The following is a 24,847-nucleotide window of genomic DNA, read 5'->3' on the forward strand; positions in this document are numbered from 1 at the left end:
ATCAATGATGTATATATGCGTCTATCATGAATGGTATGAGTAGAATCTATTCGCATTCCGACATCATTGAATCACTTGCTTTCCTGGCTCAGGATACGTGGGAACAGGCAGGTGTCGCCGTAACCTTGTCACCATCTCCACGTAATGCTCCTCGTTCTCCGACGTGATGATGTTGTGTCGAATGAAGAAGTCAAGCATCACAAGCACGCAGTTGGGCTTGAACTGTCCCTCCAACATATTCCTCTTCACTTCCGCAATGGTCATGAGCTCGAAGCCCGACACCTCATCATCCCCGGGCACAGGCTCGATCGCCTCGGGCAGCTCGAGATCGTAGCAGTACAGTACCGTCGGGAAGAACGTGCCCTTAGTCTCATTCATGCTGACGTACGTGACCGCGCCCACCGCCCGCGCGTTCTCCTTCACAAAGTCGGCCGGGAGCGAGGCCTCCTCTGTGGCCTCTGCGACGATGCAGTCGAACGGCGAGTCTTCGGCCTTGACGCCTCCGGCTACGGTGGTGTCCAGCAGGTCGGGAAACGTGAACAGGTGCGCGCTGCGGCGAGGGACCCAGATACACATGCCCTCGGCGCTCTTGACGTACGCCGTCATATGCGCTCCGCGCGAGGAGATGCCGAACAGCGGAGCAGGGAAGCGCTCGATGGAGACGAAGTCATTCGCGCCGAGGATGCGGAAGTGCTCGCTGTGTCGGCCGCTCAGCGTCGGGAACTTGTCGGTGAGATTGATGGCGGCGTCGACAACGCGCTGGATCGCTGCGGTCGCGGCCTTGCCGGCATCGTCGCCGTCATTTACTACGGTGTCGAGGAGGCGCACCTTGCGCTCGTCATGGTCGATGCTAAAGTCTGCGGTCCAGGGCAGACGCTCGACGGTGCTTTGAAGCATGAACCCATGCGGGCGATGATCCTTTGGTAGGTACAGCCTGTAGAGGGTGTTGAAGCCGAAATCTAGGGGAACACTGATGAGGCAGTCAGGGATGATCAGATGAGGATGAGTGAGGCGGGGTAATTGACGTACTTATCGACCTTGTTGATGAGGGGCATCCAGCTGTTTTGTTCTGCCGGCGTCTTCACCTGTGATTCCATACTGAATGAGTCTTCTTTTACAAAGTTTAAAGATTGGATTGCGAGTCCGTCAACAACAAATTTCGTCATAAATACAGACACTGTTGACTGAAAGCAAACACGCGTGAGGATAGAGGGGCACCGAAAGATACGTACATTGACCCGCACTGGCTTGGTGTTAATTAGGCCCTGAGGTTTGTAATGGCGGTACAAATTCCATGATTAGAATCTCCGCTGCCAAGGTTGTCCCACCATCCGTCGCTGTACAGAAGGGTGCATGTCATTGTAGGTCTGCTATAATTTTCAGGAACTTGTCGTTTCTTTTCTCTCCTTCTAAGGCCTCGATAGAACAGTTTCTGCTGTTCGTCACAATGACTTTCAGCATTGTAGACTTAGATGGTTGCAGTGCCGATAGCGGAGTTGCATCAGGCTCAGGGAGTGTAGTACCCGTAACATGACTTGCTGGATCTCCGCTTAATCGTCGGAGATCGCGCAGAGAAACAGTGCTCATGAGAGTCATGCCTTGCGTTCCCCCGTTCATGCTTCTTGCAGGCTTTCTGGCGAGATGAGGCTTGGGTCAATCACCAGCTCTTCTTCTCTCTTATCGTCTGCAGAATTCGCCGTGGTTCCGTCCCACATCTGCTGAAGCATGTTTGCAACCACAGCTAGCATCCTCGCAGACAGAGTGTCGCACGACTCAGTGAGTTGCTGCTGAATCAGCTCCCTGTGAGCAGAAGACTGCGCGCAGGATCCGGCCATTGAGATCGGCCACAGCATCACTCCGATGCTCTCATGTCCCTTTGGCACCAACTTCAGCTCCTTCATGAAAGACTCGTAGCAGTCATTTCGCCTCGACGCTTGCCAGAATTTGCCGTCCACGGGCGATTCGTAAAGCAGTATGAGCATAGCCAATCTCCACAGCGTCCAGACTTGTCGGACCCGTAGGCTTGTGTGTGGTAGTGCTGGCTCCCACGACATGATTTGCATCTCAATTGCTAGCAGTTGTGTGAAGCGTTCGTCTTTATCGATGTTGGCCGCGCCGTCTGCGGCCCGGAGTCGGGCCAGATGATGGATCGTCAGAAGCCCGGCAATGAACGGCGTCTGGAAGAGTCCGCACTCTTCGCTGAGCTCCGTCATCGAGGCTCTGTGTTCAGCGTCCCACAGATGACCGGCGGGTATGGGCATGTCCATTTGATTTACAAGTTGAGCGGATGTGAAGGGTGAAGGGATGGTCTCCACAGCTTCATCCACGCGCAGGAACATGCAGACCCGAAGCATGTTCCTGTACAACTTTTGGTTGATCCCCAGGCGTACCGAATTTGACATGCTCTGGAGTACGTGGCTGGCAAAGTCGACGTGATTTCGGGTCGAGTCTCCGCGAGCAGATTCCGTCAAGGCCAGCATCAGACTCGCAGCACACAGACAATCAGGCCGGTCGTCTTGAGCGCCAGTACCGCTCAGCGCAACGCGAGCCCTCATTGCGGATAGAGCCTTGGAGTAGCAAGTGCTAGCAAGCTTGAGAGCCTTGTCATTGTTGGGATGGCTCAGCATGTACTGCAAACTGCTGAGTGCTAGGACAGCCCGAAGCACAAGATTGTCGCTCATGATAACGGGCAGCAAGGTGCTGACGTAAAGCTCAGTGTCCACATTGTCCACGGACATTGACGGCATCGATCGAGAGAGGAAGTGCTGAAAGAGCAGCTGGAAGGATCCCTCATCGCAGTCGAGATCTGGCGGGACGATGATGAGTGGGACATGAGAAACCTTGGGGGTCATGCGGAGGTATTCGGCCCGTGACCGAAGGCTCTCTGGAGATCTCTTTCTCGGACCGTAATTTGTGGTTGGCTCTGACGGTGAGTTATTTTCGCTATTGGAGTTGACAGTGCTCGCCCGCGAAACTGCCCACAAAGGGGCAGCTGGTAGGGAGCCGAGGTTCGGCCCTCGTCTGCTGGCACCCGTCTGAGGTACAGTCCCCGAAGTTGAAGATGCAGCGGCAGGGTCGACTGTAGTATCATACATCAGAATCAAGTATTAATTTGGAGCATGTGACAAAGAGCATAGAGACACGGTAGTCTTGCGGGTTCCACTCACAGCAAAAGGAGTCGACCGTCTGGGGCGCCGTCCAATTGTCCGGCCAGACGCACTCTGTTCCCTTTCTTGAGCATAACGAGCACATAGGCTGCTTTTCGTCGCACTTCTTTCTTCTAGCTCTGCATCCTAGGCACCCTGTCCTCTTCCGCTTGTGTCCAGATGATCTCTCCATCTTGACGATCTTTGCCAAGGTGCGTCAAGTTGCGGTGTGATTTGCTTTGAGCTGGGGGTAATTGAGTCGCCTACAAATCAACGAGAGAAGAAAGTGATGGAAAGCAGCTGCTCAAATCCATGGTTCAACTCCCTCAAGTTGAGCTGCGCCTACGGTTGAGGTAGGAGGAATAGAAAAGTATTAGACGTTAATGGTGTGGGAACCAAAGCACTGGTAGTGGACTTGCCGAGTACCGAAACTCCGCTCTAGCGTCATCCCATTGTTGAGGGCGGTACAATAACCTTCGCACATTAAACCCCCTACAATTCGCTGGTACATCTAGAACCCACAGGCCCTGGCTGGGATCTAGGAGGACGGTAGATTGACGTCTGGCTGAGCTTAATTGGTGATATTCCTATCCTACTGTCAAAATACTTCCGACCAATAGTTTGGATGGGTTGCCGAGACTTTGAATAGAGTCAAGCGTTTCTATCATACGGTTTCCTTCATCATGAATCTTTATGATTACTGATCAGATTCAGCCCATACCATTGTGGAGCTCAGCCCCACGTGCGGACACCCGTCCAAGCAGGTATGTATTGCTCTGTAAACTGGCCTAATGATACGGTTCAGGCAAGTTAATAAAATTTCTCAGGCCGGGGAGACTTATCATAGCTGTAGATTTTGTAGCTCTGGAACAAGTATTCAGAAATTCAATTGAATGATATACTGCTGTCGTCAGTGGATGAAGGCTGGCGTGAATGGACGTGTCCAAACTGGGAATATTCTGCAAGTGGAACGCAGAAGATGGTAGGGGCTCATGCAACGATTTTGACTGAATACTAGGTAATGAGAGTCTATTATTTCATGACCCGATGCCTCCTCGTTGCATCAACGTTCTTAATTTCAGGTATCATGTTTACGCTGCTTGTAATGCAAGAGGCGGAGCCCGTGAACGACGGCGCGGGTACGGGTAACGGGACACTCGGCCACCGTTGCCGTCGCTCAGACACTTCAGAGGCTTCGTTTCGTCCCTATCGCCAACTCTATAGGGACAATGGGGTAGCTAGTCCTCTTTAGGAATGCTAAGCGCCAGTTGCTTGTGAAGTCTTCGGAACGGCGCCGAAACCCGAATAGCTCGTATGCTCTCGGCTTCACTGTAACTTCATAGGCCAATATGTTCGAATGATCGTTAGTGAAATGCAGTGGACAGACTAGTTCATAATGCCTCATACTAGCAAAAACTCAATGCTCAAAGTGTCTTGGCCGACCTACTTTATTTTCCGAGGGTTTGACGCCAGTTCGGCTCTCCAGCTTACCTACAAATGAAGGCTCTCAACGTGTTTATCTACTGACCTTGCTCAACTTTTTTCGACGTAGGTAATGAACCAGTATCAAACCTCTATTGAGATAAATGACTGCTGTAGCCTAAGTTGAGCCATGTCTAAGTAATCTAATTTCATCAAAATATTCCCTTTATGCACTCTTAGACACGCTCGTCTCTCTCGGAGGCGAGTCAAGCACCTGCCCGTTGTGAATGAAGAGGTCGCCGTGGTCGTAATCCGAGATGGCATCTTCAATGTAAGCAAAATCAAGACCGCGGATCTCGTCTTCCTCAGTGGCCCTGAGGTGGCACCCGGGAATCTTGTTAATGACGAATAGCAAGATGCAGGATACGACGAATGACCACGCAGCGCAAGTTGTTCCTCCGGCGAGCTGAAGACCCAACTGCCGAAAGTTGCCGTTCCACCAACCGCCGTCGTAGGTGTTGCTTACACCATCAAGGGCAGGTACCATCTTGTGGGCGAAGAGACCGGTGAGAATGTCACCAACATAACCGCCGACGCCATGAATTGCAAAGATGTCGAGTCCGTCGTCGACACGGAAGAGATACTGGTATTTGACGGTGTAGTACGAGCAGATAGCTGTCAGAACGCCAACCAGCGGTGAGACATATACAAGCACTAAGTAGCCGATTAGCTTTCGAACAAGGCTGCGCCCGAAGTCGGGATGCTTACCGAAGCCTGCAGCCGGCGTTATTCCAACTAGGCCAGCAATGATGCCGGAACAGAAGCCAACAAGGCTGAACTTCTTGATATAGAAGTAATCGAGCAAGACCCAGGTGATCCCACCACCGCAGGCAGCGAAATTCGTGTTGACGACGACGTAGATGGAGCGGAGACTGAGGTTGGCCGTGCTGGCGCCGTTGAAAGCAAACCACCCGAACCAGATGAGAACCGTCCCGAGAACCATCAACAACGGATTGTGCGGTTTGAAGTGCGGCGCGTACTTCTTCTTCGTCACTGCGTCGTCACTCAGTCTCGGGCCGAGCATCATAGACCATGCAAGCGATCCGAAACCGCTGGCAATATGAACGGGACCAGAGCCGGCGAAGTCGTAGAGGCCAAGGTTGTAGAGCCAGCCACTGGGATTCCATTCCCAGTGTGCCAAACTATCGGGAGTGAGTACTTCGGTCGACGAAGGGAGTTCTCGTACTTACACGTAGTAGACAAATGTCGTCCAGCAGAGAAGAAACAGCATGCTTGGCCAGAGACGGCCGCGCTCCAGCATCGCGCCCGCCAAGATCATTGCTGTAGCTGTGACGAAGGTGAATCCGAACGCAGCATCTAATTGCAAAAGATTAATCATATGGCCTTACACGATCGACGCTTTTCTTCAAAGATCTTACAGAGGATGTCTGGAATATCAGAGTTGGCAAACGACGGAGAGGCGAGGATGTTGTGGAACACGCCAACCGACAAGTCGCCCAAGATCGGATTCGATACCCTTGACTGATATAACGAAGCTCCGTACAGCCAGTACTGGATGCCGCATGCACATGCACAGAAAAGAGACTGTAAGATCATCGTCAAAGATGACTTTCGGCGATGCATTCCCGCATACAGGAAGCCAATGGCTGGCGTGATCTGCCAGCAGAAGATTGTGCAGACCAGAACCCAGCAAAGGTCACCCTACACGGTGTCAGTCATCTGCAATACGTCTTCCATCACTTCATAATCTACCCCAGAATCCAGTATTCACCTTGTCATAGGGAGCGTTGAGATCATGGGTAAGGGGATCGCCGCCGGTCGGGTCGACGGCATAGTCGGGGAATTCTGTCACCGGGATGATCTCCGCCATGTTGGCAGCTGTTCACGATATGCCTCTTGAAGAGTAAAGATGAACACCTGCGCGCGGGAGCTAATACAAGCGCGCGTCTTTCTTATTCTTTAAAGAACCAGGACGACGGGCCGATCATATGCAAGACCGGGCATGGAAAATTCGGAACCACTTAAATGTTTCCAGTGTCTCGGGCTCACAGTGTCTCCAGCCTGTGGCTATCACTCGAACATCACCGAAATCAGATAAGGTTGATACCCAGCCCGAATTGTGTCAAAATTAAGCATGCTACTATTCTCTTGGCTCTCATCACCACGCTGATACCAGATAAGGCCAATTGCCCTGATTGGCCTGAGGTACCCCGGATATCCTCAAGGGACGCTGCCAAGCGTTCGTCAACGCAAATCAGACCAAAAGACCTATCTTACATCCGAATAAAAGTCTGGGCGCTCATGGGGAATGAAAGGGAGGACGGTTGATGGAGTCTTGGAAGTTCGTGGCCCTGGTAAAAGGGGCTGAAGGGCCGGCCAATGAGAGACATGATGTCAAGTAGGGTGCGTCTCTGACTGAAGACCAATAACAGCATTCCAGGGATCGCGCACGGCGTCATGAGGTGTCAAGCCCTCTAGTGCGGCTGCCCGAAGGTCCACCGCGCTGTTTGGTCTTGAGATGCAATGCCCCAAGGCCATTTGATATGGAGGCCATGCGAGGGAACCCTGGCATGTGTCAGCTGCAACACCGTCGCGGCCTCCGCATAAGGGCTCCAGAGGGAGCGGACACAGCCGGGCATGCGGTCGTCATCAAGCGGGGTCATCCCGCACTGGCTGCCCAGGTCCTTATCGGAACCTCATCAAATGGCTGCGAGACAGTCGCCGGGTAGATTTGACATTTCGGGTTAGACCCAAACATACCGGACGGTTAAAGTTCACACCGTGAAATCTTTCCCGTTCCGGGTGTCAGATGAAGAGGGCGTGCCTCTGGATACTGTCGCATAGACGTGCCGCATGGCGTATCGGGCGCATCGATCGCCGAAGGTGTAGCATCTGACGATGGGCAGGTTAATTCTTCCAGAAACATATGTGCGTTCGAGAGGCATGCGATAGACCGTCAGTTTGATAGACGGTGATGTTTTCCCGAGTCGCGCGTAAATAACCCCAAGCTCTCGTTCTTCTGACGCGTTGTTCATTGCTCATCTAATCTGTGCCATCAAAGCTATTCCGCCATGTCTTTTGTGTTTGATTTCGCGAGTCCCCATGTTGCACTCACCGCGCTTAGCATCGCCGCATGCACAGGCGGTCTGATCTACCTTCTTAGCTTGCTCATCGACAGTCGCAAGAACTCAAACAAGTTCCGGCGCGATTCATCACCGGGCCAGTCCACTGTGAGTACGGCCGAGAAGCAGAGCTATGTGAACGCGTTCCCGCCGTCGCAGAGGGCCAATCTCGCCAAGCTCGGACCCCAATATGCCGGCATCACGGAGGTGGACCTGGCCGCCACGCCGAAGCCCCTCCTCAAAATGGGGTCCGACTACCGATCTGCCCCGGCCGGAGAGTTCAACTTTAGCGGCTTTAGTGTCGATGACATCCGGTCTCTTGGTGACTTCCCCGACTACGCGACTCTGTCCGGTGTCCCGCTGCCATCGCCGCTAAAGGACTTCGACATCAACAAAGCAGTCCCCCGGCCCTACCGTCCCTTCAGATGGGCCTATCACCAGACGATGTGTATGTTCATCTTGCTCTGGTTTAGTCATTCTCTACTGACGATGTTGAAATACTAGCCCTTACAAAGATGGACACAGACTTCTGGATCGAGCTTGAGAACACATACCATGAACGCATTGCCCAGCGCCAGGAGCTGTACGTCAAGCACAGAAACGCCGTTTTGGACAGTCTTCCAGGCTGTGAGCTTGCTTGCAAAGAGCTCATGGAGATGGTTCTACAGTTCGTATGTACGAGATATCCAAACCAATTCCAGGTTAAGGATGGGATTCTCTTCAACCGCATCCTCAATACCGAGACCGACCTCAAGACAACTGAGCCGCTCATCGTCCTCCTGAACAACGTCCCCGAGGACTTCGGTATCATGCTCAGAGACCACGAGACAGGCCGATACTTCCTCCGTGGGGGTATGGTCTGCTCTTCCGTGGGATGGAATCTCAAGGACAAGGTCGGCCAGGGCTTGCCGGGCATTCACAAGACAGTTCCTGACTACAAAGAAAAGATGGAGTTCAGCATGGATCGGTAAGCTTGACCCCTCAATATTGTAACCTACCCACCACTGATCACAGATGACCAGCTTCTTCACCAAGATGCCGACATCTAAACCGATTCAACGTGGATCATGGGGCCTGGAAATGGGACAGCCGCTGTATCTCCCAGCCGACCACCCGGACATCGCCCACCGAGAGTCCCAGAACCCTGACTTGAAGCCCGAAGACGTCTACTTGAGAGTCGACTGGCAGACCCTACGCCGACTCCCCCTCTCTGGCGCCGTTGTCTTCAATTTCAAGGCTTTGTTCACCCCGCTGTCAGAGTTCAAGGACGAGCCGTATATTCCGTCCATCGTGCTCAAGGTATTAAACGAGGGCAAAGAAAACATTTTGAAGTACAAGGGCGTGTGGCACGTGGAGCATGTTGCGAAACCAACATTGGAGGCGTATGAGCGATTTCAGGTTGAGACGGGAATGATAGAAAAGGACTGGACGCATCAAACTCTGGCTGAAGCTCCATTCTTCCCAGGATGGGAGAGGAAGTGGGCTGTCGCATGAGTTTGGAGAACTCAGCATTACGAATAATGAGAGATGGTTTGGGCGGATGAGAGAATACACATTCACAAAGTATTTCATAGTGTCCACGGTATTGAGACGAGAATTTACAAATCTGTACAGAAATAATGAATATATTTCATTGAAACCTGCTACGTTTAAGACGAATGCTTGTGACCGACCTGGCGGAGGGCTATTGTTTCTGTTGTCGCGACATTACAATAAGAAGGAATTGAGACTAACCATTGATCACATTCTTGCCATCGAACAACTCATATGACTTCAGTGTTAGTACAGAGCCAGAACTTTCAAAATTGACGACATATATTCGAGTCCTTAGAGAACGCCAACTCATGAAGCCCTGAGGTGAGACCAAGTCACTGCCTTCAGAGATACAATGCACGGTATGTGGACACGAGCGCGGCAGAAGTGGGAAGAAAAGAGGGGTGTATGCAGGCTTATCTCATAACCCTGGGTCAGACTCCAGTAAGGGAATAGATAAAGACACAATGTGGAGGCTTTGATTGGCCTGGATGCCTGCATAATGCGGGGTAAGCAGACCTGATCGCCGTGAATCTGGGTCTGGAAGCCTGGTCTCCTTCGTCTTGCCCTCTCTGGTCCCTTGGCTTGTTCTTATCGCCGCTGGGCCGAAATAACTGGAGACAATTCGGCGGCGTTGCGGCATCTCGGTGTTTCCAGCTGTGCGATCTCTCGTATTTTCTTCCTTGGAGAGGCATAAACAGATGCGAATCAACAGAAGAAACTCTTTAGAGATCCTCTCAGGAGGGCTGTTGGTGTTTCTCCAGTGACTCACTGGGCGAGTCTATACATGGTCCTATCAAGCAAGCATCAATTCGCCCTCAGCCAGGGACGGGACGCTGGGTTTCGTTTTCCGGCCCTAGATCTGCACCGTCACTTCAGCGCGCCTCTCTGGAGCTTACCAAAGTTTGATGTGTATTATTATGTCTGCCGATGCTTGAAGACATTTCTTCGATTTTAGTTGCCATTGGCGCCTTTCTCATACCCAAACCAACGAGTAGAATCTTTATCCGCGCTGGTGCTAGACGGCAATCCGGCCAGCAGCTGGCCTGCATTAACACGCAGCGAGACCAACCACAACTGGAATCGGTCATTTTGCTGGACCGCGCTGCAAAGACTCCCCCGCTACAAGGATGTTCTCGGAACCCTTCCAACGCCAGTTTCACACACCAACCTGCTAGCTTAGGCCCAATCATAGACACCGCTAGCTTATCATCTGCCTGGCTTCAATATGTTAAGATACAAATATGCGTCATCAGATGGACACCTCCCCCCGCGTTTCCAGCGCATCGCCGCAGATGGGACGTGCTGTATGCGTGCCCCCCAACCCCGACCCCTTCCCACAACGACAAACTGGTAAACGCGCCCGGCAAAGCAGCTCTGGATCATCAACAAACCTGCCTGCTCCCTCGTCCTATCTTCAACATCTGCTGAGCTGATATCCGATCTGCCCATTTGAGTAACCATATCGTTCGATATCAGCTTACTCCATCAAGACCTTTCCCTCGTGCGCCCAGACATACAATACCCGCATTTCCCCTCCCGAAACTCAATGGTTTCGCCGAGGAATCCGAAAACGGCATCAACCAAGACAAGGACGGGTCTCAACCCTCGTTCGAGATCAGGCTGCGTAACCTGCAAAGCCAAACACGTACGTTTTGATCAAAACTTCAATTGCTCTTGAGCCCAAGAAACGCTCAATGAAATCAAATAAAATGTTACGCAGACGCTGACCCTTATCGGGTAGCTTAAATGCGACGAGTCCAGACCCGTTTGCCAACAGTGCACACGGAAGGGCATCAAGTGCGGGGGCTATGCGCAGGGCTTGAGGTGGTCATTCAAACATCAGCCAGCCCTTCAGAGCCTTTCTTTTGAGGATTACAATCCCTCTCTGACGACCACAACGACGTCACCAGAAAGGACAGCAGCGCCTCCGCCTGAACCTCGAAGTCGCGTCTCAAAGGATAAGGCCCCCGGGTCGTCCAACAACCGAAGACATCGCAACTCAGTATCCTCGTCTTCATCTTCATCTAGGGGAACAGTAATCACATCTCGCAGTGATGAGGAGCGTCAGAAGGTTCCGGGCGGGACCCCGACGGGTCCTTTGGGGGCGGACTTCGATATTTCAAGGGCCCAAGTGAGGGATTCGACCCGGCGACCATCAGTGAACTCTGTAATGCAAGCATCTTCAGGATCAACAGCATCTGCAGAAGAAAACACCCAACCAGATTACCAGTTGACGAGCTGCATCACCGATACTTCATCGGCCTTCATCGTCAATTGGTTTGAACAGGTCTGCCCAGCATGGTCCGGCTTTGATTCGAGCGCAAACATGAACCGCAAGATAGCGATTGACCACTGGCGGAACTCCTCCACGGTATGTAGCTCACTCGAAAGCATGTCGGCCGCTTTTCTGGCCTCCAGGATGCCGAGCATGCGCCAGTCTGCTCTCAGACTCATGGGTAGGGCAACCGACTTCATCCAGGCCGAGCTTGAACTTGTAAAGGCACAACCCGACTTGCGTGCCGTTCCGACCGGACTTTTATTCTCGCTATTCTGTCTCGGAACGACGGTCTGTTGGGTAGATTCGCGGGGCTTTGGCATCCCATTCCTCCGCGAAGCGCGAACTCTCATTCAGCGGCTGAACACGCAGTCCCTAGTCCTCAGCGCCACCGGCTTGGACATGCTGACCTTCTTCAACAAGAGCTTGGCATATTGCGAGATGCTTCTAGCGGTGGTACGCGACGACGAGCCCCTCGAAAGCCAGGACAATGAAGACTTGGCTGCAAATCAACTCCAACTCATTCATGAACGGGATCCCCATCCATGGACCGGGGTTTCCACGGTTATCAACCGCCTATTTGCAGATTGCATTCGACTTTGCCGAAGCTTTCGGCATCGCATGAGGCAAGGCATGGATCCGCAACGGTACTTTTCTTCAGCGCTGCAGGATCTGATCGTTGCTCAACGCCTCGAGGAACAGCTCTTGGAACTGGAGTTTCCTCCAGACAGCCCGGATGTTGACACCGGAGATTTTGCAACGCCAGTGTCTCACCTCGCAAAAGTTGCAGAGGCCTACCGCCTATCTTCGTTGCTACACCTCTACCAGACCTTTCCGGATCTTGTTTCGCTTCGCCTTCCGACCGAGTCCCCCGTCACGGAGAGTGGCTCCGTGCCATGGGACGAGTGGATCATTCCCCTAGCCCTTCGACTCGTCAAGGTCCTGGAGCACATTCCTACGACATCCGGCACTCGAGTGATCCAGCCGCTGCTGTACATCTCAGCTAGCACCGGTCTTCGGCACGACAATTCCGCGTCGTCTGACATGATGAACATTTTCGGTTCGCTCCAGCAAGACCTGATGGGTGGCACGAGGTCGAGCGTCATCAGCCCTCCGCCATTGTTCGATTCGCACAACCTGTCGTTGTACATCAGCCAGATGGCTTCTGCCCCGGTACCGGAGGAGCCCATGGGCAATCTTTCAGTAGACATCAGCAGCGCCAGACATTTTGTTATGCGACGGCTGGGCATCTTGGAGAGCAGTCTGCCGCCTGCGCCGGTGGTTGTTGCCAGAGAGCTGGTGCAAACCATTTGGAGAGCCTACGACAGCGAGATTGGGATACCGACGATTCACTGGATCGATATAATGGAGGACAACAACTTGCGGTCAATGTTTGGATAATGAAATTGTACTTATGGCCGGATCAACCACTACTGCACTGGCGTTTTGGGCCTGAGAATCGGAAATGGTTACTTAATTCATGAGACTGCGACGCCGTGGAGTTCATTGAGTATCTCGGTCTCAAGAGTATTCATCATGACAAGGTTAACGGGACGAGACGAGTTTGGAGCATGAATTCAAATTGACGGAGCTAGCGATGCTATGTATTTAACTGCTTGCACATTTTTGTGCCATGACCGGTTCCCCCGGTCTATGTACCACACGCTACACGAGAGCAACAGCCTAGAAGTCGCTCTTCTTGCGCTGTCCGACGTAAAAGGCCAAGCCGTAATCAGTTGTGGTGAAAGTGATGGTCGAGCCCTTGGGGAAGTAGAAGACATCGCCGGGCTTCGCCTCGACCTTTTGGCCGGTCTCATCGGATATCGTGTAGTCGCCCTCGAGAATGATCTTCATCTCATCGTACTTGTAGGTGTAGGTAAGAGGCTCTCCCTTCTTCAAGCGGAAGAGGCCAGATGAGACGGGCTTGTCGGGGTTGGTTTCATCGCTGGAGAAGACGTCACCGAGGTAGGCGTTGTCACCTGCCAACAGAGGGATGTTGAAGGTAGATTGGGCTTTCGCGTAGTGCTGGAAGGCGGCCATTGTGAAAGTATGGAATTGAAGAGTGTGTAGGTTGGGTAGCTGCAAGGGCCAAATGATAACAGATTTAGATGTGATATTTGATGCGTGTGTGACTTTGATTGTTACGTTATGATGATGCTGGTGTGAGCATCTCCTATTTATGATACTCATCCATCTCAACTTCCTTTGACTTTCGGATGTTGCTAATGGGGAGGTAGTCCAGCAAAGTTCGGCTTGGCCAGGGTCGATAGGCTGTAATTTCCTCTTGCGGACAAGCGTTCCGGCTCAGCTCGGGACGGTGTCTGTGGGGATCGGTTCTCCATTGTCGCCGATCTCGCGGGGAAAACGAGACTGGAGTAAAGATACGGCGCTTTGTGCGACCGGGCAGCTGTGCCATTTTTAGTTAGCGGCTGACTCGGAGGGCCGTGGCACTGATAATGTCATGCCTTGTCCACATATCAGCTTCTGTTGTGAACTCAGATTTGACCTCTTAGACGCATTACTGTTTCGTGCTTCGAGTCTTTGCCTGTCTGTGCCCGTTGATAGCGCATTCTGCATCCACCATGGCGATTATGTTGGTCAACTCATTCAGCCCTGAAGCCTGGAAGCTGCTTCTTGGTATCTTTGTTCTTGTCTCCGCCGCATACATCTCCCGCTCGGTCGGCTTCTTCAAATCCAGGAAAGGCACATCCCTTGGCCTGAAGCCAAGCAACAGCAAGCATGGGAAGTCGTCGAAAGAGCCCGAGCTCTACAAGATGCCCATACCAACTCCGTACCCCAACTGGTCAATTGAAACAACGAAGCCTCTTCCATATCGGGCGTTTCGCTACGGCCCGAAGTACCACGTCACCATGGGCCTAAGGTCGGTCCAGCCTGAGGAATGGATCGAGCTCGACAACCACTTCCCCAAGTACCATGCAGACAAGGTCGCCCGTTTACAGGAACGGGGCTCGAAGGTTGTCGGAACTCACCCAGACGCCTACGCTGCTGCGATGGAACTACTTGAGGAGTTGGTGCAGTACCTGCCGAACCGATACCCCACGTTGTTCAAGCGCACTGCCGTGGGCATCGACAATATCTGGTCCGGCGAATCATTCAACATCGTCGAGAAGCCCCTTGCAGAGGACCCCATGGCCATCGCTGCTAAGCTGGTGCAAGATGACCTGGCCATCATGATGGAACGCCCCGATGGCCAGTACTATCTTCTTGCTGGCGCAATCTGTCTTGCAGGCTTCTGGAGGCTTGAAGATAAATACGGAAAATCTCTTGAAGAGATCCACACATCCGGAGACGTACCGCACTACAAGGAGAAGCTGCACAACGGCATGGCAAGCTTCTTCAGACGCCTGCGATGCGATCAGATTTACTCACGTAACAACTACTTCATCCAAGTCGACGACTCGCTTCCATGGAGTTGGAGCATCGGCGGCGAAGACGACCCTGTCGTGAGCTGGAGCACAGCTGAGAAAAACAAGGCCATCGAGAATCACTTCTTCCGCTCCGAGAGACAGTCTCTACGTCGCTTGCCAAAGAGCCGAGCCGTCGTTTTCACAATTCGGACTTACTTCCATCCCGTCACCGACCTGGCTGCGGAAGACTACGTTCCAGGCAGGCTTGCGAGTGCTGTTCGTAGCTGGGATGACACTGTTGCCAACTACAAGGGCCGAGAGATGTATGAGAAGGTTTTGTTGGAGTATCTTGACAACGAGCATCAAAAACAGCTTGATAGGGGTTTGGATCTGGAAAAGGAGGATGAGGTTCGGAAATATCCTTGGTGAGGGCTTTGTAACGAGGGAATGTGATTTCGAGGGACTATGCCTACGTAACTATTTTCAGCGTCATCGGACATTTTCATTGTAGAGATTTGTAGCATTCCATCTTAATACCTTCTGAGTCTTGGTGCAGATTTATACAACATGTAGCGAAGCATAAATCACGCTAGAAATTCTTACAAAAATGTCTTGTGTGCCCTTTCTCTCATATGCGCTGTATGCTAGACGTCTCCAAGGTGGACTTGTGGAATGAAATGGCTACCAATACGACTTGTCAATTGAATGAAGCGTTGATAAGTAGTACCCACCATAAGCTTTAACTGAGCCAAATAGCACGACTATTTCATCGACTTCATTTCCATTTTCGGGTCCTTTGTCATTGCAGCCCGCATTGAAGGGCCCAGTACCTCCGTGCCGTCATGGTGTGCAGAAAAGAGCTTTAGACCTAGACAGAGGGTTCGGCGGCTTGCGGGGAGGAGAAGTTACAGTATATGTAAGATTCCGCTTTCTTCTCCTAGATACCAAGAATTACCCAATGCAGCTGGCGCAGAAGCCTAAATCCAAGCTTAAAAAGCCACTCGGGTGGCTGGAACACTCAGTATCGGTTGCCGTAGCCGAGAGAATGCCCGCAGAAAAAAACGTATGATCAATTTGTCTGGGGCAAACATGCAGTGAGCCGCTTCCAACCAGTTCGCGCTCGTTTCTGCAGACAAACGAGCTCGCACAAATACGCGAGTCCAATCATGCAAAGGTACCTCAGACATGCAACGATCACCAGTGACCACAGCAACCCTCGCAGCTGGGTAACAAATCCAAGCAACCCGTCCATTTTATCTGGATTGTGAGTCGCGAAGGGACTCTGGCTGCTCACAAAGGTTCCCGTGTACGTGCTTGGGGTCACATCGCCACATGCAGTAGTGTACACCCGCCGGCGAGTTTGCCCGATCGACAACCTACCCCGGAGTCCGGTCCGCCCGAGAGCGGATCTGCCGTCAGATTGCAAAAGGTCACTGGAATTGAGAACGTGTAGCCATCGGATAGTGAAGGCTCAAGCTGTTGGGGCGGGAAAACTTGGACGGGGTTGGGCAATAATGCCAAGAGGTTACGACATCACTTCCACCTGCCTTTTTCATCACCCTAAGCAACTCATGGCCTGCATGTGGGCGCAGCCACCGGTACTTGCGGGTAACTGAGGCAAAACTTTATTGATCAGTACATGAACCTATTTGAACGACTGTTTTCGCCATTCCTTGGCTTCTGCAGGCCGCGCATGACGATGACAGGCGAGGAGGCACAAGATGCAGGGCCACAGATGATCTACCCCGCTGTGGTAAGACTTGGATCTTTTGTAATGCACATTTAATATCGCGTCGTACTTTGTTGGGGGCCCAGTAGATCAACGGCGTATGTATAAAAGGCGCCATGGATTGCTCGTTGTGACCCCCAGACTTTGATCGTTACGCTCAACGTCCACACTCCGAACCCACCGCCGGTGCTTGTTCCCAGCCTCACTTGGCATCATACCGTCCAATTTCAAGATGAGAACCGCACATCTGGCTCTGGCCGTCAGCGCCCTGGCGGGGCCTGCCGTTGCCAAGGAACTGGAACCCAACGCTGAACTGTCAGCTTGGTACGATACTGGTGCCGCTCATCAGGAAAGCATGGAACACAAGCTTGTGAGTCAATTTGGTTCTGAGAAAAAGATCACAGGAGATTACTAACCATGAACAGGCCCAGTGGAAGGAGTTTGAAGCCGAAGGCAGGTTCGAGTCTGCTAAATGGACAGCCCGCCCGAAGGATTACATCGCCTGCAAGGACGGCAAGGTTGAATTGGTCAAGGGGGATCCTCTCCAGACTTTCAGGTGCAAGGATGTAAGCCAAATTTTATCGTGACTTTGTATGAGTTGCCTGTCTAATGTTCTTTAGCTGGATCTTTACGATTTTCAGTCCCATGCTTCCTTGGGCAACTCGACTGGCAGGGGATCAGGCTCCTGGGGTTGGACGGCGCCTAACGGACGGGAGTTCTTTGCCGTTGGGCAATACGATGGGGCTGCTTTCGTCGAGATCTCGAAGCAGGGCAAGCTCATCTACCTTGGTCGTCTTCCCCAATACTCCGTTCCCAGCCAGTGGCGCGAGATCAAGACTTACAAGAACTACCTTGTTGTCGGCAGCGAGGCTGTTGACCACGGCGTCCAATTTTTTGATCTACGAAAGGTGTGTCCACCACATTACTAAACTGTTCTGGATTCGACTAACCTCGCTGAAGCTTCTGGATATCGACCCGAAGAACCCCATCACCTTCTCTCAAAGCGACTTGACGGCACATTGGAGCGAGGCTCTGCCTTTGGGTCGCAGCCACAACGTTGTGGTCAACGAAGAGAAGGGTTATGCCGTCGCCGTCGGTGCTCAGCCTCGCAAAAACCTGCCTTGTGATTCAGGGCTTCAGTTCCTGGATCTCGCCGATATTGCCAACCCTCAATATCTCGGATGTGCTGCTGGCGATGGCTACGTTCACGACGCGCAGTGCATCGTTTATCGAGGACCTGATGTCAAGTACTGGGGCCGTGATATCTGCTATGGCTACAATGAGGACACTTTGACCATGTAAGTCGGGCGTATTGAGCCAACTCCCCGAAGACACCGATTGCTGACGCTCTTGTCTTAGCTATGATGTTACCGACAAGAATACTACCAACATCATCTCGCGCACTTCCTACGAGGGTGCTACGTACACTCATCAAGGCTGGATTATCGACCCCAACTGGCAAGATTTCCTCGTGTTGGACGATGAGATCGACGAGCGAAACAAGACTGGCCCTGCAGCTGATGGATTCCCCGTCACATACTTCTGGGATATCAGGAGCCTCGCATCGCCGCGCCAGACTGGAATTTTCAAGGTAAGTGCTTCTATCTCCAATTTCGAACAATGAATCTGATCAAACTGTTAAAGGGAACCGTGCGAAGCGTTGACCACAACCAATACATCAACCGCGGTTTGTCTTACCAGAGCAACTACGGTGCCGGTCTGCGTATCTTGGACATTTCATCTATTCGAAAAGATCCGACAGCGAAGGGTGTCAAGGAAATTGCCTACTTTGACATCTACCCCGAGGATGATAACGAGGAGGGCGGTGGTTTGAACAACTACGTCGGCACTTGGAGTCACTACCCCTTCTTCAAGAGCGGCTACATCGTGATCAACACTATGGAGCGTGGCGTGTGGGTCGTCAAGCGATCCAACCCCTGGTGGTGGCCTTGGTAAGGTTTTGACACAGCTAAGACGCTGCAACTTGGGCACGCTCCGAGGCGATTTCTCTTCGTGTACATAGTACAGCTTCATGAGTCACTCAGAAGCTTATGCTTTTGCCGAATGCTTTACTAAACAAGCTGACAAACTGGCTGCAACTATGAATAAATAACGATCAAGCATGTGCACCGTTATTTGAGTTGAAGTCAACTTGCCTTAGACCAGTAAATCTTCCAGGGAACACTTTTGATTGCCAGTGATGTAAGAGGCTCATAAGCCAGTTACTAAACATTGAATCTGCGCCGCAAACACAACTCTCTCATTTTGGTATTAGAATCCTTTTTGTTCAGGATCAAGATCACTTGCTTGGGCATGTTTACATCAAACTCAAATGAGATAGCCGTTCAATGCAATTTGGTATTTGGTGTTTAGCCTTTGATAGCCTTTGCGAGAGGCTCGTACCAAGCATTAGCCAGCCGCTCGTCCCCTTTATCAGTCGGATGAACTCCATCTCGTGTCATTGATTTGACATCAAAATCTTTATGACAGTCAACGACCGTAATAGGGCTTTTGTCGTTGGATTTCGTCGGTGCCCATTCCACGACAGCGTTGTTCAGAGTCTCAACTCTTCGGCCACACTCCGGACAACCATCGGGGTTTAACGGAATTATCTGAGCGACCTGAAAGCGGTTAGTTGTAATCAACAGGGTAACGTAAGGCTTTTCTTCTTCCGTTCACTCACCAGTATCTTCATCGTATCTTTGCTCGATCTCATCTGGTCCACCAACTTGTCAAACGCCTGAATAGTGTCCTCTGGCCTCCTGTTGCTCCACGCATCGTTCGTGCCCAGGTGCATCATGACGATGTCTGGTTTTATTTCTTTCAACCATCCATCAAGCAAGTTCTGGCTGGCAATGTCTGCAGCCAGCATCCCACCGTGACCCTCGTTCTCCCCATCATAGTCGAACCCGCAACCCTGCGCTTTCTGTGTTCCAACAAAGTCGGTGTTCTTGATGCCATTGTCTTGGAGCTTCTTCCACAACAATGCTCTCCAACAACCCTTGTAGGCGTTAGGTACAAAGTCCGAGTCTCGATCCTGAACAGCTTACTGGATTGCCTGTGATCGAATCCCCGAGAGGCATGATTTTAACCTTATCTTCAGCTGAGACGCCCCATAATTGGAGCAAACTCAGAGCAACCACCACGGTATTTCCGAGAAACATTGCTGGAAAACGCTCTACCAAGCAGAATTGGCTAATCAGGAAATGAGTCAGGGATTTCTCAAGTAAAACCGAATGTGGGGTGAGTTTGGTTCTTATTGTTCTACATCGGAAATCGCGCAACAATTGCGGGAAGTATCCGGCATCCAGGTCCTCGTATTCCTGCTGCTAACTAGTATGTGGCTGTGGGATCCTACCTTATGCGGCGATCCCTCGATATCGCGCTGGCGGAATATTGTCAGGTCTATCCTAGATCAGATCACAATTTTCCGACAAAGCTTGGCCTTTTCCATGGTTAAGCTGCGCTTCAATTAGGGCTTACTTTTGCGGAAGCACGGTACCCGACATTCGACGCATCGAATGATTGAGCCTCATCTCACAAGACTTCGGACGATTCGTTTCTCACAACACGAGGATCGGCGGAATCCCCCACACATCCAGATTTCAAGACCAACTGTAAGACGTATGTGCATCATCTTGACTCGTCAAAGGCCGAGAAGGCCGCGAAGGCATCTATTTACAAGCCACCCGCGGCAAATTAAGAAGAATTGATTGCCTTAACATGGTCAACCACCAGGCATTGATAGTCGCTGCTACCGTGGTAGATTGTAAATCCGTCATTGTGCGTCTGTCCCGAACTCAGTTGGTCTCCCCACTGCCAGAACAAATCAGCTCCTAGACCAGACGCCGTACGCGACACCTGCTGCCATGCCTTCTCGATGTTGCAGTGGTCACTCAGGGAACCATCTCCTTGATGTTAGCTTTTGTTTTGGACATTTGAGACAGGGGGGAACCTTACACTCTTCGAATAAGCAGGGCTTCCCCGCTTTGGCGCATGCCTCACCATGGGACTTGATCCAGCCAGGAGACCACGTTTTCAGGTCAACGCCCCCTTAAAACATTATTGTCAGCCTTGCTTTTTCGGATTAGTTAGGTATTGTCACTCACAATGGTCAGGATACATGTGGAAAGTGCCGAAGTCGAGAGTCTTGATGCCGAGATTCTTGACGAAGTCCGTTCCCTCGCCATACTGGTATGGGTAGCTCCCGTCTCCAGGCAGGCCCATTCCCTCGTCACCCAGAGTGACCATGTGGTTGGAGTCGAGGGATTTGACGAATTTGGAAGTTGATTCCGCCCACTTGTAGATCACGTCTGTGCTGCATCCTTTGCACCTGGGTTCGTTCGCAAGTTCCCAGGCGAAAATGGCGGAGGAGCTCTTGTAGCGGTTTACAACCGCTCTGACATAGGCCTGGTACTGGGCTTGAGCGGCGGTGTTCGTATACCAGTTCTCCCTCGAGCCTCCAAACGCCTTCACGTAAGCGCTTAATCCGCCGTAGTCGTCCCAGAAGTTGACAAAGTTGATAATGAGTTTCACTCCCTTCCGTTCCGCGGCAGAAACCACGGCATCGAGGCGCTGCAGGCCGTTCGCTCCTGTATTGATCTGAGACCCGGAGGCCGACAGGTACTGATACCAGACCTGGTTGTTGCCGGGGATCGTGTTGACATCATTGAAGCCCCAGACACGGAATATCTTGAGACCTGATTTCGCGACGTTGTCCATGACAAGGTCAACGTCGGCATTGTTCGTCAGGAACGAGATCCAATAGGAGTTGCTGCCGGCGAAGTATTTGGTTTGCCCATCTATGGTGAACCGCGTCCCACTTGCCGACGGGAAGCTTCCAGCTTGCCTGGGCTCCGGGACAGCAAGAGATTGGACGCAGGCCAAGCTACTCAGAATCGCGACGAGGTTGGCCTTCATGATCGGCAGTGGCGGTTGTCGAGTCCCACGAACCTAAAGAACATGAGATGGTGTGGGCAGCCCCGACATCTCGGCCGGCTATATATGATTTTACAGGCTTGGAGGAAACGCTAAAGTTTGTTCCATTTTCTTGGATTGTTTTCAGGGGCGTCACACACGCATCTGGCAGCAACCCGAGTTCATCGGCAATTCATTTCGATACATCAAAACATCTCGTATTAACGGTAATTTGATTTCCCGGAAGAGAGATCGGCGTCTTGGTGAGAGTGAGCGCCGCAAATAAAGCTCGCCGAGACGGCGCAAGCCTGATTCGAGGGCGGAGGGGAGGCTTCCGTCCGTCCTCTTCGGTGCATTTGTGGGGCTGATGGCGGCGCGTCCAGACACCAGTTGCCATTTCGGGGTTGGAAGCGGGGCCTCGGCCCAACGGAGTCGGCGCCGATGCTAGCGGCTGCCCCGAGTATCTGATCTTGGGGGAACCATCATGGCCTCCGCTACATCCGGTGGGATAATACTGTGTATCGAGATGAAATGATAGTATAAGTTTTTTGCTAGTTTCGGGATCGCTGATTAGTACCGGAAGGGGCTAAGAGGTAAGTAATGGTGATTGTGTGAAGCGATGACAGGACTGCGTCGAGGAGGAGACTGATGCCAGTTTCCATTTCACAAGAGGAAGCCGTTTCGATGCGGCTCGTTCAGTCTCAGTTGCATGAACTCTGAAGCTCATTTCTCATGGGAAAGCGGTGGTTTCAGTGCAGAATAGGCCGTGGACGTTGCCTCGGCGTAGCGTCCTATCCGGTTGAATTAGTCGATGTAAATCGCCCGCCATTCGAAGTGTTTATTAATCACTTCTTTACAGACGATATCAACATAAGATTACAGTTCATACTTTCAAGATAGAACATAACTTTAACAAAAAACAAGTCTCAAGTACTAGCAAAGCGCCACCAGTCTAGACACATGTGTTATCCAAGTTCATACTCCCGACGCTTCTATTACCTCAGGGTCCTTTTCGAGTCATGATGAACAGCGTGCAGAACAAGATCGCCTGATACTGAGCGCCAAAAGAGTAGTACTGCTCATCCAAAACCGCAAAATAGCCCTTGTAGCGCTGGGCTAAGAAGCTTTTCTTCCTAAGCGTCGTGTGCATTTCGAAATCAACGGTTCAGTTAACACCTACACTAACTGCCAGGTATCCTTATCAAGTCCTAAGCTCGTGGCCTCAGCGTGCGTATCCGCCACTAATGCGCGTCTACCGCTGGTGCCGCCATGTCATCCGTGGGACGGTGGATAATGAGCGGGACGGTGGATAATGAGCGGGACGGAAACATGCAGCTTCAAAGTAAGGCCCTTCCCTGCACTAATTCTCTTCACGATTTCGTCATCGCAGCAAGTTTCAAGCCTATCTGCGCGTACGTGGCAGTTTGAGGCCGGAGAGAATGTTTCTGTCGAAAACAGGGACCAGGTCGCTGAACTTCCTCGTAAGTCACTTTGCCTACAACCAGAATCATGGAACTCCTCGGAATATCGTGGGTTGCTCGGGGTTGGAGAGCGTTCAGCTCATGACAGATATCTTTGGAAGTCTGGCCTGTCAGCCAGCCACCCCACGTAAACACAGAGAACTTTCAGTACTGCGCAACGTTGAGCCTCGAGGGGATTCTTGGTATTCTACCAAATCACCTTTGCGCACGTAGCGGTGCGCAGCGGTATCTCGATGATCTAAGATAATTGGCCGAATGAGGAACCTTATCTGCGATACTTAATTTCAAGACCACGTGAGCTTTGCGTTTGCCTACACCAAAAAGAGCCCAGTCATACGACCGTGAAACGGAAATGTTTACGCTCTAGCCTAAGTAGAAGGCTGGTCTTGTGCCAATGGTGAGCAGAAGCTGAGATAACCGTTCGCGACGCAGGCGAAACTGATTGGACACTTGAAAGTAGAGTCTAGGCTTGCTTTGAGTTGCGGTACCTTGCAGAAATTTCAAATCGCTCTCGGAACGGTTTCTTCTGTCTAGCCAAGGGAAGCCTTACGGAAACCCAACACGGCGCTAGTGAAGCAGTGTTGCGCGGCTTACTTTGAGCTTTGTTCAGGTTAAGCTGGATCCGGACCCGGGCCATTCCAGCGGCTCCGGGTTCTTGGGGGTCGGGAAGACCGGACGAGACGGCGACATTGGGGCCCGCCCTGGACCGCGGGATCTGCGTGCCCAAGCTTCGAAAGTTACCGAGCGGCCCTGCATCAACCGTCCCAAGTGGCTGGGAGCAGCCATAGTCAGCAAGCCTCCACCTCGGCATATCTGTTCACAAATCGGGAGACTTCTACCAGGCGGACGCTCCCCCCCGAGAGTATCACGCCTGGGGTTCCAAGATCGACAAGACACCCACCGCGATATTGGTCGCACTTTCGATCCCCTTTGATAACCTAAATCGGCGGGTCGAAACTTAAGGCGGGGAAGGGACGGAGCGTTTCTTGGCCCAGGGCCGCTTGGCATCTTAAACTCTAGCCCAACGTTACGAATACCTGATAATCTTTGACCATCTATTGGCTCCGGCCATCTCCCCGCAGCGGGAGATGTACGTGGCCCGCGAGGATAAGCTCTGCAAGTGATTGCCCGTTCCAGCTAGTTGGGCTTGGGGCCGAGTCTAAAGTTGCCCACTTGCGCCCTACCCCGCGTGCCGACTCACCTCGCTGGACCCTTTGCGCACCGTCTGAGTCGTGGAGTGGCACCTGTGGGATAACTCAGGGGCAGGAATAGTCGCTGTCAGAAACAGTCGACATGAACGCCCGCTCGCTATCGGTTGCTTTCCTGGGCCGCGACGGAAGCGGGCGACTCAAGCTTTTCCATCTGATCTAAGCCGGAACGCACGACTAGAAAGCTTACCCGTTCCAGACCCTTGAACTATCCAACGGCCATCTTGGAGTCCGTTGATACGGCAAACGCATCTCAACATGCCGTACAATCGCCGGCGCCGTCCGCCTCGTTTTCGGTCGTGGGAAGGACAACACCAAGATCAGATCCACTAGACGACGATGTGCCGACGACACCTAGAGCTGAGGTCCAGGCCGTCTCAGACCACCAACTTAACCTTATCACGCATCTTTTAGACTTATTCACTAGTGCCATTAGAGAGCTGCTTGTTGTGGAAAGGGGATTTCCTGCGAGCTGCAAAAGTGGGAATCAGCATAGGGACTGGAGTATTAAAGACATCATGACCTTCCCGTCAATACAGCTTTTTCCCCGTCAGGTCTACCTACGACTTCCTCGCCTTCAACACTTTCGTAGCCTTCACCACTGTCTACGACTCAACTCATC

General features: G+C 52.0%; 9 protein-coding genes across 9 annotated transcripts; 4 read left to right on the forward strand and 5 right to left on the reverse strand.

Moving 5' to 3' along the window:
* Positions 1-63: 63 nt before the first annotated feature.
* On the reverse strand, positions 64-3,339 carry CGGC5_v003171 (Uncharacterized protein; the record flags this gene model as incomplete). The annotated part of the gene is made up of 5 exons (XM_032020704.2): positions 64-970; positions 1,030-1,085; positions 1,233-1,265; positions 1,662-3,079; positions 3,168-3,339. 5 exons carry the CDS (start codon positions 3,337-3,339, stop codon positions 64-66), a joined length of 2,586 nt encoding a protein of 861 aa, XP_031882214.2.
* Positions 3,340-4,794: 1,455 nt separating this feature from the next.
* amt1-1 (Ammonium transporter 1) lies at positions 4,795-6,459 on the reverse strand (the record flags this gene model as incomplete). The annotated part of the gene is made up of 5 exons (XM_032020706.1): positions 4,795-5,282; positions 5,337-5,770; positions 5,819-5,945; positions 6,008-6,290; positions 6,361-6,459. 5 exons carry the CDS (start codon positions 6,457-6,459, stop codon positions 4,795-4,797), a joined length of 1,431 nt encoding a protein of 476 aa, XP_031882210.1.
* Positions 6,460-7,660: 1,201 nt separating this feature from the next.
* CGGC5_v003173 (uncharacterized protein) lies at positions 7,661-9,205 on the forward strand (the record flags this gene model as incomplete). The annotated part of the gene is made up of 3 exons (XM_032020708.1): positions 7,661-8,159; positions 8,216-8,678; positions 8,734-9,205. The coding sequence occupies 3 exons, from the start codon at positions 7,661-7,663 to the stop codon at positions 9,203-9,205; spliced, it is 1,434 nt and encodes a 477-aa protein (XP_031882317.1).
* A 1,588-nt stretch (positions 9,206-10,793) lies between these two features.
* BEA4-2 (Beauvericin cluster-specific repressor BEA4) lies at positions 10,794-12,923 on the forward strand (the record flags this gene model as incomplete). The annotated part of the gene is made up of 2 exons (XM_032020709.1): positions 10,794-10,892; positions 10,989-12,923. The coding sequence occupies 2 exons, from the start codon at positions 10,794-10,796 to the stop codon at positions 12,921-12,923; spliced, it is 2,034 nt and encodes a 677-aa protein (XP_031882316.1).
* Positions 12,924-13,205: 282 nt separating this feature from the next.
* eutQ-1 (Ethanolamine utilization protein EutQ) lies at positions 13,206-13,562 on the reverse strand (the record flags this gene model as incomplete). The annotated part of the gene is made up of 1 exon (XM_032020710.1): positions 13,206-13,562. One exon carries the CDS (start codon positions 13,560-13,562, stop codon positions 13,206-13,208), a length of 357 nt encoding a protein of 118 aa, XP_031882201.1.
* Positions 13,563-14,104: 542 nt separating this feature from the next.
* On the forward strand, positions 14,105-15,319 carry CGGC5_v003176 (uncharacterized protein; the record flags this gene model as incomplete). The annotated part of the gene is made up of 1 exon (XM_032020711.1): positions 14,105-15,319. The coding sequence occupies one exon, from the start codon at positions 14,105-14,107 to the stop codon at positions 15,317-15,319; it is 1,215 nt and encodes a 404-aa protein (XP_031882318.1).
* Positions 15,320-16,851: 1,532 nt separating this feature from the next.
* Positions 16,852-18,575, forward strand: CGGC5_v003177 (uncharacterized protein; the record flags this gene model as incomplete). The annotated part of the gene is made up of 6 exons (XM_032020712.1): positions 16,852-16,989; positions 17,045-17,185; positions 17,240-17,527; positions 17,580-17,917; positions 17,979-18,210; positions 18,264-18,575. 6 exons carry the CDS (start codon positions 16,852-16,854, stop codon positions 18,573-18,575), a joined length of 1,449 nt encoding a protein of 482 aa, XP_031882319.1.
* Positions 18,576-18,988: 413 nt separating this feature from the next.
* Positions 18,989-19,783, reverse strand: cesA-1 (Multidomain esterase; the record flags this gene model as incomplete). Its single annotated transcript, XM_032020713.1, has 3 exons — positions 18,989-19,240; positions 19,303-19,620; positions 19,670-19,783. The coding sequence occupies 3 exons, from the start codon at positions 19,781-19,783 to the stop codon at positions 18,989-18,991; spliced, it is 684 nt and encodes a 227-aa protein (XP_031882229.1).
* Positions 19,784-20,318: 535 nt separating this feature from the next.
* Positions 20,319-21,539, reverse strand: CGGC5_v003179 (Mannan endo-1,4-beta-mannosidase A; the record flags this gene model as incomplete). The annotated part of the gene is made up of 3 exons (XM_066151092.1): positions 20,319-20,530; positions 20,625-20,672; positions 20,729-21,539. The coding sequence occupies 3 exons, from the start codon at positions 21,537-21,539 to the stop codon at positions 20,319-20,321; spliced, it is 1,071 nt and encodes a 356-aa protein (XP_066009553.1).
* Between the last annotated feature and the right edge of the window lie 3,308 nt (positions 21,540-24,847).

Source organism: Colletotrichum fructicola, assembly GCF_000319635.2.
Source record: "Colletotrichum fructicola Nara gc5 chromosome Unknown KSG_Nara_v1_contig02, whole genome shotgun sequence".
NCBI classification, from domain to species: domain Eukaryota; kingdom Fungi; phylum Ascomycota; class Sordariomycetes; order Glomerellales; family Glomerellaceae; genus Colletotrichum; species Colletotrichum fructicola.